We start from the raw sequence: 12,811 nt of genomic DNA on the forward strand, positions 1-12,811 counted from the left end.
TTTTTTTTTCCAACTTAAATATATGATATTGGTAAATATGTTCCTAAGTTTATGAAGAAAGATTGAAAATGTGAATTAATGTATTCTAGATTCAAAAAGATGCAGTGTTATTTTTAAAAGTTAGATCTCATCATATCTTAGAAGCTGCATTTTGTTTTTTGCTCATTTTAACCATAACTTATACTAATATTTTGTTTAAAGTAATTATTCATGTTTACTGTACATCTTCGAAACATTAAATGTTTATCTAAAGAAGAAAACATATTTTGGACAACATCCCTGTTGATTCTTGAAAGAAAAACACGTAAGTTTTCATTATCTTGTCAGGTAACAAAAGAAAACTCTTAGAAGTATTGATTAAATTATGCCTTGGGTGTTATCACTTTTCTTTCAAGTGCTTCCCTTTATATGTCAGAAAATTTGAGTTGCTGCATGGATAGCTTTTGATATAGTCTTTTGTCTCTTCATATCAGTAATTGCCTCCTTTTTACTTCTGTTTTTAAAGTATATTTAGGCTCTGGTCACTTTTTTTTGTTTCTAAAAAGTTAAATTTATTCTAAAATGTATATCTTGAGGCATGTCTTTGGTAATCACAAAATTTAATTAAGATTTGTCAGTTTTAGAATAATTTCCATTCAAATTCCAATAACTTATGGGGAATATACTCAAATGTAAATTCACACAAAGAAATTGTTTTTTAAGAAGTGGAAAGCAAGTAATCAATACCCTACCAACCAGATCTGTTATGAGTCTACCACTTTCCTTACATATTATTAATGAAATAATATCAATTTTTGTTGTGATTTGGACAAGTTACCAGTACTAGAGATGGCTATCACTTATAGTCTATTCACTGGATACTGTTGCTTGTCAGTCTGGTTGATTCTTTTGTCCCAGCTCAACTACACACTGGAGAGAGTTCTCACAGCCTCCAGAGTTGACTTACTGTTTTAACATTTTAAGAGGGAGGATGAATATCATAGCCTTCAATTTCATTTGAAATATTATTTTGAAAATAATACACAACCTATGTCTTTGTGACTATCATGCAAAATTAATTTGCTCACGTTTTACTATTCTAGCTAGCGGTGACTTGCCAAAAACTACAGGTTAATAATATAGACTTTAACTTTAAAAATGTCATAGTTTTTAAGAGAAAGAAATCATTCTATAAAATTTGTAACAATGTCATTCAAAATTCTTGTTTCCTAAAGACACCATCGCCAATGTGCTTCACTGGTGAAAATACTAATAAAATGCTCAAGTAACACGACTTTGAATATTTTGTAAAGTCTTAACTCTTAGAAAGGAATAATCAAGAATAGGTGTAGATGGAATCCCTGGGAAGCGTAACTGCTAGACCAGCCCAAGTCCCAAGGGCCAGTACGAGGTCTGACTATAACTGCCTTCAAACCTTCTTGTCAGTGGTGCAGTTCAGGGAATACAGTTCTTCATCAAATGATTCTCCGAGGCTTCCAGTCACTGTAAAGTACTCATTTAAAAAATATGAAATGTATGGGTATCCTAGGTACTTAAGAAGTTTATGTCATTATATTCGTTAACCTACTGTTTCCTCTGCCTTTTGTGAAAGACAGGGGTGGAGTTCTGGTCACATTAGCAAATGAGATACAAATTAAATCAAGCACAGTCAATAACCTCTTTCCTATTGAATGTTTTTCTATCTTTCATAGAATTTCCAACTTGTGAGCCACTAACTCAATTTATATGTAAAAGTGGAAGATGCATTAGCAGCAAATGGCACTGCGACTCTGGCAAGTACCAAATGTTCCCTATATTGCACTGATTTGATTGGGGACCTGGCTGTCCATGCTGCTTCACCTCCTTCAGATGTAGTTTGTACGAAAAGTTTGCAGGGCCGAGCAAAATGGCTAAGACAAGTGGTGAGGGGGCACCTGGCTCATCAGTGGGGATTAGCATTAAGGATAATGGAACTCGATCTGTCCCTTGAGGCTAGAAAGAGATTTGTGTTCAGACATTATGCTGGACATAGTTTAAGTCTGCAGACAGGAAGTAAAGGGGACAATTGAAGAAATGACCTGGATGATTCAGGTTCTCCAAAGCACTGATGTAAAGTGCTCTGTCACCTCAGGTTGGAGGAGTTTATAAATTATTGTGGAATTATCCAAATGGTCTCAACTCTGCCACCTTGCCCTTTATGTACAAATAATGTTTGTTTTCTTATACTCAATTGTATCATTATGCTAAATTATGCCAAACACAGGTAAATGAATTATGTATATATCATACATTCTCACTCACTGATTTCAGTTTAATCAATTTTCACTTCACATTCCTCTCACCTCCCTCCTGCAACAATTGTTAATAAAGAATATAAATCATTGTTAATGACAGTGACAATTCCCCAGTATAAACACACACTTACGAGTCGGTAGAGGAAGGGTACATAGTGACGTCTCGTGTTGAGAATGGAAAAGAAGGTTCTGAATTAAAGATATGGTTATAAACTCTGGGGCATAGGGATTATAGGTCTAAACAACAATTTTCCATGATAACTATATCACCAGCTATATCATTCCATGAAGTTCTTGCAATCACCATTGTTCTCCCATTTTACAATTATTTCATGTTGCATAGATTTGTTTAGTCAATGGTTAGTCATTTCTGAGTGAAATAGAAATTAAGCTTTAAAATCCAAAGTGAAGTTTTGTTTTCCCTCTTTGTTTATTAGCTGATACTTAATCAGAAGTGAAACAATATTGAAAAGATAATCTTCCTCACTGTTTGTGGGAAATGCTCATCATTAATTTATCATTCTTTTATCAAAAACAAAAGAATACTCTATATAGCAAAAAGAAATGATAGATATTTCATAAGGAAAGTTTTCTTCCTGGTTAGTTTTCACTTCTTCGATGTTGATGCTTCTTTCCAGATGATGACTGTGGGGATGGCAGTGACGAGGTTGGCTGTGTTCACTCTTGCTTGGAGAATCAGTTCAGATGTTCTAGTGGCCGATGCATCCCAGGACATTGGGCCTGTGATGGTGACAATGACTGTGGAGACTTCAGTGATGAAGCCCAAACCAATTGTACCAGGGAAGGTTAGTAATTTTGTGAAGCTATGAACTCTCATTTTGAATTGATATATAATATTTAAATATTTCAGAATGAATATTATATAAAAATAATTTACTCAGCAGGTAAAAAAAAATCTGGAACAGTGTAAAATAAGTGACCGATCACTTTACTTAGGCTCTTTAATTTCTCTGGTTTCTCCTCCTTATACCTCCTTATCCTTTGGTACCTTCTGTGGTTTTTGCTTCCTACTTTTATTAAATGCTTTACTTACCACTCCTTTAATCTTCTCCAACTTGTAAGTTGCTAAACCCCAAACCCATCCCAAAAGGAAAACAAACATAAAACAAGAAAGGCATAATTTTTATTTTATTTTAACACCAAATTTGTTTCCTTAAGGCTTGAAATAACCCCCTAGTAAGTGATGATGTGTTCCCACTGATTGACATCTGGAATGCAATCTAAGAGGAGGAGACTGCGACCATGGGCCTCACCATTATCCACGGCAGACCTGACCCTGTCAGTTGCAAAGTTTGATCAGCTGTAGGACTTGTTAATAAATTATAAATTATGTGGGAACTATCACAGAAAAAATCACTAGCCTGCCAAACATTCATGCAATCAGTAACTATATTTTAAAAGATTTTCTTTATTTGAGAGAGAGAGAAAAAAAGACAGAGAGAGAGAGCGCACATGAGTTGGGGGAGGGGAAGAGGGAGAAGCAGACTCTCCGCTGATCAGGGAGCCTGACATGGGGTTCAATCCTGGAAACTCCAGGATCGTGACCAGTGGCCAAGGCAGACTCAACCTACTGAGCCACCTAGATGCTCCCAGTAACCTTTTTTTTTTTTTAAGTAGAAGTTTTCTTCTGCTTAAGAAATTGGAAGAATTTTTCATTCACTCTTTCATTTATTCCACAAATATTTATTGAACACTTTTTATGTGCCAGGAACTGTGCTTGTACCAAAAGATGAATAAAATGATGAAGAAATGTGTTCAGTATTTAAAATCTAGCATGCAAACAGACATAAAACATAAAGTGATTTATTTAATGGATTGGATGCTGGGGTGGAGGGCATATATTGTGTGGTCATAAGAAAGGAATCATTTTCAAAGTGTTTTCCAATGACATATATTTGTCTTCTGCAAATATTTAACAACTTATAAAATGGAAAATTTCTATATTTTTTCCTCTAATGTGGTTCCTTTTGTCTTTCTTTTGTTTCCTCTCTCTGTCTCCTCTTTCCCTTTTTCTATTTTTCTCTCTATCCCACCCTTCTTTATCTGTATCTCATTCTTTTGTCCTTTTCTCTGTTATTTTAGTTGGTCCACTAATATATAAGAATTAGAGCTTTTCAGTTATCACTCACCTCATATGTAAAAAGAAAAGGTGTTCAAAATATATTTTTCTTTTTTTATCTTATATGTTGGAAACATTCATCTGGAGTGTGGTTGACATGCCATTACTAAGTTACACTTTGAATATAAACTACAGTTCCCCCCACCTCACAGATGTCTTGGTAGGTTCCTCATGAGGTGTACATCTGTGGTCTGCAGGCACTGCCCCTAATATTCTGTGAAAGATAAATTGCCCCAAAGTTAATTTACTTTCATCTCAGAAGTGATATCCCATCTGTCATTTCAATGTGTTTCTGTCTCTAAGTTAAAATGATCATTGCACATTAAGTTTTGAAGAGATTGCTTTAGTTTCATGAGTATCCTAAGTGAGTGTCCATCTCCTTGCAGCTTTACTAGGTAATTTCTTAGGTTTGGATTATTATAAAATCATTGTCTATTTAATGACCTTTACCTTTAGAGCACCTCAATTTCACAAGTACATTACATTACTGTAAAGGATATACTGTCAATGTGAATACCATGCATTTCTTATGTGATTATGGTATTATACATACTAAAGAAATTATCCAGATAATCTACATGTTCTTGGACATGTTTCAAGCAAAGAATGAGGAGAACTTCCTGAACTGATTTATAATTACCAGATTATAAATTCTCTAATCAAACACTCTATTTGATGAATATGAGTTGCAGGAATTGAAGAAAGAATGGGAATGTTCTAGGATGACTTTGGTACAAGATAATTCATAGTGTTTCAGAGGGCTTTCAAATATTTTTATCCATCATTATTTTATGTATCCTGATATAGAAGTTGTAAAATAATCATGACAGATAGAATTGTTAAAGCTGATTAGGAAAGTCATTTTGCACATGCAGGTTTTGTAAGGCCATTGCCAAAGTAAAGTAGAAATTTGATGTAATTAGTCATATAATTTAGTCTTGAAACCTGCTGTGGTAGAAAGAGCAGGGGATTCTGGCTTGAGTTTCAAGACAGGCTGTCAAAACTGATCAAATCCACCATATAATTGCTCAGCACTTTGCTGTACATTGCCTAGGTTAAAAGAGCATATGATGTAGTTTCTCTCAACTCAGATTGTTTTCAAAAGGGCAAAAATACTCTTGAATTAACTTTTTGTTTTTGTTTTTTTTTTTTTTTAACTTGAACTAAGACTTTATTCTAAACATCTCTCAGGCACAGCAAATTCCTAAACAATATAAATGACACCAAGCCAAACCAAAGATTTGCAACTGAATCTCATCATGCTACCCAGAAAATGTTTAGACATATGTGATAGCAAATATCACAACAGCATACAATGGAACAAATGTGGAAATGAGAGTCTGATGACTTAGATAGTTTTCCTGCTTAAGTTTCCTCACAGTTTAAAAAAACAAGTTGTACTAATGATAAAGTTCCTCTTACTTCAAAGACATTGATTCTGAATTGCAGATTAGTTTGAGATTTAAAAAACTTCTTAAAGCGGAGGCCCACAGATATAAGTCAGTTGGTCCGTGAACCTGGCTGAGAAAATATTAACTTTTAACTAGACTCCAACTGAAATTTTACATTCTATTCAATTATGAATGTAGAAGGGGGGTAGTTCTTTTACTCTTTTGGGGAACAGTCTCAACCATATTTCTCCCAAGGAATAAGACATTTCTAAAGCATATATATATATATATCTATATCTATATCTATCTATCTATATATATATATATTTTATTTTTTAGTATTTTTAGACAGCTATTCCTTAGGTCAATTTCCATTCAGAAATTGTTGTAAAAATTTATACCCAATAATTTCAGCACAGACTTGATGGATAATGGAACCGGTTGTCTAGAATTGATTTTGACTAAATTTTGCAATTTCTTCTAAATGCATCTTAAATATGCCTCAAATGTTTGGATTTTTCTTTTCTTTGAAGGGTCCTCTGACCCTGATTTATGGTCATGTTCTTTATTTTTAGATTTGTTTATTTATTTATTTGACAGACAGAGATCACAAGTAGGCAGAGAGGCAGGTAGAGAGAGAGAGAGAGGAGGAAGGAGGCTCCCTGTGAAGCAGAGAGCCCGACGCAGGGCTTGATCCCAGGACCCTGAGATCATGACCTGAGCCTAAGGCAGAGGCTTGAACCCACTGAGCCACCCAGGCACCCCTGGGCATTGTTCTTTAATGCCTTCTGTTTGGCTGTCTAAAAAGGGAAAATTTACTGCCAGCTGCACTAAGTAAATGAGCTGGCTGATGATAGAACATATGTGATCTTTTATCTACATCGCAAATACAAATTAAATGCAAATTTAAAAATATGTATTGACCTTCAATTTTGATTTATTATGAATAAACTTTAACAAGTTCCAAAATCCATTAGGCAGTTTAACTGTAAAATATTATTAATATGCATTCCTACACATGGTCATATTTTTCTGCTTTAACTGTTTAACTTTGCTTCTGCTTTAGAAACTCACTTTTCTTTTGGGCTTTATCCTCATTCATTCATTCATTTGTTCACTAATTTGACATACTACTTCCCTGTTCACAGATACAAGAAGGAAGCTAGAATAATTTTGCTTTTGTAGTTTCATAGTCAAGTATAATATCTAATACACAGGGGATGCTCACTAAATAATTATTGAATGAAAGAGTTAATTTCTTGACCACAAAGTGTGATTAAACCCTCAGAATCCAACCCTTATTCGTTTTGTATTATATATCTGGTAACTTTTTTTTTTTCTGTTTCTTTACCTTATCTCCAGATCTTGTGTTTTATTTTCATGTTGATGTTTAAGACTAGGCATACTGATCTATTCATGTACATCTCTTTAATAAAATATAATCACTTTCATTTATCCAATAAATATTTGCACTTTTAGTCCATGATTCAATACAATAAAATAGATAGGACATCTCCCTTGTCTTTTATTTTTGTTTATTTTTGTTTACATCCTCTCTGCCCAATAGATAGTAAGTTCCAGAAAGATACAAAGAGCTTAATTTTTTTGTATCTATTATTTAAAAGTAAGTGCCAGTGAGAAGATTCCATTACTAAAAATTCAGTGGGGGAAGAGGAGTTAGCATATGTTGGCAACCCACTAATTTTCAGGCGTTTTACATTTGTTATTCCATTTAATCCTCACAATAAGGATTACTCAGACAGGTTAAGATACTTGCCTAGGATTACACAGCTGGAGTTTCAAGCAAAGATTCTGTTCTTTATTCTTCCATCCAGCTCCCTGCTTCTGTAAGGATGGAATATAATTCACCCTTTCCCTTCTTCCTAACTCTTTAAGCATAACATTTATATGATCTCCCAGTAATTACTATATTTTTCTCAATTACATTCTCATTTTTCTTTAATAGAAAAAAAAAAAAAGGACTTTCTACTTATTATAGGTCATTGTAATGAAATTTCCCAAAGGGTACTAGAAGGAACCTGGAACATTGTATTAAATAACTGCAATAAATCTGGCCTCTTTGTTTGTTTGTTTCTGTTCTTTCACTCCCACAATTCTCCTTGATAAAGTAGACTCTGAAGTTTTGTCATTACAATAGCTGCAGACATTCCCACAGACAATTTCTTCAGTCACCCAAAGAATCTGTTAGTCTGCCAAAAAAGTTTTACCTCAGAGACTTAGAAAATTTAGAAAGGTGGGAGAGAATGAAAGATCATTTAGTTCAGTTATTTAATCATGTGTGTGAGGAAAAGGGCTCATTTAGATAAAATTATTCTTATGAGTATATAAAAATAACAAAAACTTGCTGTTTCCTAGAAGGATCCGATCATGTTCTGTGTTAGAGATTTAAGACTGAAAACTTTTAGCCATAAAGACATGTTCGGGAGAGGTTTTGGATTTAATATATGTGCTGCTGAAGCGAGCACGAGGTTTTGGATTTAAATGATTATGCTAAATTCTTTGTGGAAAATCCAGGAAAGTCAGACTGTATAGCCAACGAAAAAGGGATAATATCCTACCTAGGGACATTGAATCCACCCAGAGCAGTGCAGTTATCAAAACTTGATCTGTGGCTAAAGACTTAGTTACACATTTAAGCATAGAGAGAAGGGAAATTAAAACTTAAGGAGGGCATGTATTACATGGAGCACTGGGTGTTTTATGCAAACAATGAATCTTGGAACACTACATCAAAAACTAATGGATTACTGTATGGTGACTAACATAGCATAATAAAAATAATAAAAATAAAATAAAATAAATCTTTGATTTTTTTTTTTTTAATAAAACCACTATCTCTTGACTTCTGGTCTATATCATATCCCATCTCAACTGAACCCATTGTGTTTTTAGCAGCACAGTTTAATCTTAACAACATAGAAAACAAGATACCAATAAATACTATACACAATCAGACTCAATCATCTGTTTTGTTTTTCTTTTATGAAAATATTCTGAGGTGCTTTCTATTATTTTTTACTAAAACACACAATCAAAATAACTGCTGTTATGTCGCAGTCACTGAATTTTATTGAGAATGAATAAAGTACTGTCTTTGAATTTGAGGAAGTTAAGAAATTATATACTCAGCAAAATCATATGATCTCTTCTAATGATTTTTAATTAGTTTTCTTTAATGAAAATATGGATTGTTTTCTGATAAAATACAATTAAAAGCAAATTTAAACTTCATCTATTTTTAGAGAGGTATAGTATTTACTTTCAATGAGATACAAATTGTCTGGCTTAACTTTATTCTCTCACAAATTGATTTATTTTCCTCAGGAAATGTTAACACTGAGATGTTAATTATTAATGGATTTTATCCATAGGAAACCTCTTTTTGTTTTCTGGGACAAAATAGCTCCTTAAAGGTCATTTTAACCTCAATACTGCAAACAACTTTTACATCAAGAACAAAGAAGACTCAAGGCTTTTGAATCAATTAATAACAAAGCCTGTTCTGAGAATCCATAATGTTTCTAGCATTATCTGTGATTATCAGGACAATTGAAGGGAATCTGATAAGTATAATTTTAAAAATTAAATATTAAAAAAAGTTCTTAAAAATAGGAAGAAGTTAATTATCTTCATCTTAACTATACAGAAAATTAATAATAGATCTACACGTATTCTTAGATAAATTTAGCTCTTGTATTAAGACGATAATTATGCATCTTGACACTAAGTGGAGGAACATCTCTTGTTTTTTAAAATATATAATTAATAACAAAAGTCAATAGGTAACAAAAAGACTTAATTTTAATGAAGAACCTCAGCCTGTTTCCTCTTCTTTTAATGGAGCCCAAAAATAAGGGCAAGAGTGAATTCATTTCCATAGTCTTAAATTCTGCTTCCTTCTTCTCCTGTTGTGGGTAATGATCAGTGAAATGGTAGGACTTTCAGGCATTCAGCAGAAAATAGGCAAATTAAAAAAAGAAAAAAAATAACCCCACACACATACACACACACACACAGAAAAGAGATAAGGGGCATGGATGATCTTCAGTAATTGAGACGTGCCAAGCTTTTGTGAGAGTGAAGAAATAAGCAATAGGATAGAACTTTGTCTTTTTTCTGTAGAAATAGTGGGTAGTTCAATTCTTTCAGAGCCTATTTGAACTGTCAGCCTTTGTTTCTTTATTTATGTGAACATCAACTGAATTTGCAATTAGATATTATATTCCTGAATGTAATGACCAGATTTATTCACTTTTTGGTAAGAAATTTGTTTTGTTTTTAGGTTGGTACTTGTGTACACATGGGCCTCCCAAGGAAAAGTAATTGTCATTATTTGCATCTAAAGCCTTCCCACAAATAACTTTGGGGAATAAGAGCATCCACTTAAATGGACATGACCTTCCTGGCACAGAATATTCACCTGTATCAGAATCTTTCAGCACAACATGTTGTTATTGTTGATATGTATGCACTTAAATGGGATGTTCTATGAATCATAACCAGAGTTTTCCCCATTTTAGAACAGGAGTGGACAAATATTTTCTGTAAAAGGTCAGAGAGTAAATATTTTAGATCTTGCCTATTGCAACTACCCAACTCCACTGTTCTAGAATGAAAGAAGCCATAGAGTATATGTCTACAAATGCTTATGTCTGTGTTCCAATAAAATTTTATTTATGATAACAGGTAGTGGACCAGAATTGGTCTGCAGGTCATAGCTTGCTGACCCATTATCTAAAACACAAGTGGAGACACACTCTAAAAGAACTATAATTTTAAATAATCCTTTATGTCCATTCCATAGAATTAACCTTTTAAGACAAAGGCAAAATAATGGTGAGAAAAAAAAGTCCAAAGAAAGAAAATATAAGCCATTAATAATTTCTAAATAATATTCTCTGGCCTTTCCTCAGATATGTGTGTGTGTGTGTGTGTGTGTGTGTGTATGCACTCATACACATTATTTCTATGTAAGAATGTTCCACATTAGTTTAAAATATCAAATTAAATGATATAATATTTTAAAATTGTTTCCAGTAAATATTTGATGCCTATTGTGAGCTAAGTGTATTGCTAAGCCAAGAAGTAAATTCCAAATGTAAAATATCTGTCTTGCAACCTGTTGTAGTTAATAGTTGGTATCTAACATAGCTATTAAGGTGATTGGCTAATTCGAACAATAAATGGAAAAATAGATATCTCGATTACATAGGGAATTCAGCACATTAATACATTCTGTACGCTAACATTTAGATATTATAGAAGTTCATCATTTCCATGAGATATTAAATTTTAAATGGAATGCTCATGGTAGAGTTCCAAATATCAAAAGTTAATTATTGTTATTATTATTTTAGAGAGAGGGAAAGGTAGGAAGGGACAAAGGGAAAGGGAGAGAGAGAATCCTAACCAGGCTCCATGTCCAGTGCGGAGCTCAATGTAGAGCTTGATCTCACAACCCTGAGATCATGAATGACATGAGCCAAAATCAAGAGTCAAATGCTTTACTGAGTGAACCACTTGGGCACCCCAAAACTTAATTTTAATGAACTAAAAACAACATTTTATTTGTTTTACATAGAATTTCACTTATATATTTTACTTTACTGGTAGATATTTAGTGTCATACGTTGAAATTTTGCTTCAGTATATTTTTTGTGTCTCTGTGTCTATGCGTTTTCAACACTAAAATCATTTTAGTATTATAATAATTGACTCTCTACTTAGGTAGCCACACTTTCTTTCCCATTTCCTTCTCTTCAAATTTTCTTTTTTTTTTCTTTTACTTCCACTTTTCTAACTGACCCAGATAATAAACATTAAAGATGTGAAATATGGTCTCTTATTTATTATTAAAGTTCCCATTAAATCCCATGTACTAATAAATGGTTTTGATAGTTCCATCCAACTTCTTATCAGGATAATCCTCAGTGAGGGCTACATGTAAGGATAAAAAGAGTTGGTAGGATTGAAAATAAAATACAACTACCATGCCCTGAAAGTGAGTTGGGTTGGGAGGGAGTGAGGGGCAGTCAAATTAATAACCAAATGATATAGCATCTATAACCATCATCAAGGTCAAGGTCTAAAGGGATGAAGACAAGTTAAAGAGGGGAGGTCCTAGACTTACTTCATTATTAGTTCACAGCAGAGATTATATTGCCATCACACAGGCAACAGCCCCAGGGGAGTCTGTCCCATGTAACATGAAGAAGAGCAAAACAGTGCATCCCGTCAACCCTGGCACTGGCTCTCTACAGTCTGGGAGGCAGGTTTTAACAAGCACCCCTCCCCTGAGGATCTGTAGACACCAAGGAAAGCCTACCCTCCTAAAGGGAATGTTAAGGTTCTCTTGAGGCAGAAAGGCCAAGGTTAGGTCCACAGTCTGCTGGCAAATGAAATGAAACTATTGATACACCACTCAACTGATTCTCAGTACTTTTAGGCAAGTGAAGAGTATCTACGTATCTGGAGCAAACAGCTGCTTTAGGTACAGGAATTACTAATGCGTAATGATTCAAGTTAGGAACCGAATAGGGACTGACACATGGTGGTTATAGGTAATACAGGAAGCTGTATGCACAGTGCTTTTTACTTTTCAAAGCATTTTACAATGAATGACAAATTAATGTATACACTCCATTAAAACAATAAAAAAGTAGTTTTTTTTCTACCCAGATTGGTCTCACAATTTAAATAATTCATTATATTTACAACACCATTATTAGTTATTTTCTCAGGGGGGCTTTAACATTTCTTGTAAGCCAAAAAATGTATTCTGACTAAAAAAACAAACAAACAAAAGCATGGTATATATATTTTTCAATCCTGATTTTCATTTTTTTTTTAACTTTCGGAGAAAAAATTCCTTGATGTCTGTGTACAATTGCTAGTCTTCTAACTGCAAGTATTTAGTCACAGTGAATTCATTTAAATATTAGGATAAATTCTACCATTGGTTGCCACATTTCCTTCAGGGCTCTGCA

The 12,811-nt window shown here is 33.6% G+C and overlaps 1 protein-coding gene across 1 annotated transcript in view; it reads left to right on the plus strand.

Moving 5' to 3' along the window:
• LRP1B (LDL receptor related protein 1B) overlaps window positions 1-12,811 on the plus strand; it is a 1,927,222-nt gene that overhangs the window by 1,197,415 nt on the left and 716,996 nt on the right. The window contains exons 19-20 of the mRNA XM_032856138.1: window positions 1,692-1,772; window positions 2,912-3,079. Coding sequence (XP_032712029.1) covers window positions 1,692-1,772; window positions 2,912-3,079 — 249 coding nt within the window. The remainder of the gene's footprint in view (window positions 1-1,691; window positions 1,773-2,911; window positions 3,080-12,811) is intronic.

The sequence above is a fragment of the Lontra canadensis genome, unplaced genomic scaffold, assembly GCF_010015895.1.
Source record: "Lontra canadensis isolate GAN:19392208 unplaced genomic scaffold, GSC_riverotter_1.0 scaffold11, whole genome shotgun sequence".
Lineage (NCBI taxonomy): Eukaryota > Metazoa > Chordata > Mammalia > Carnivora > Mustelidae > Lontra > Lontra canadensis.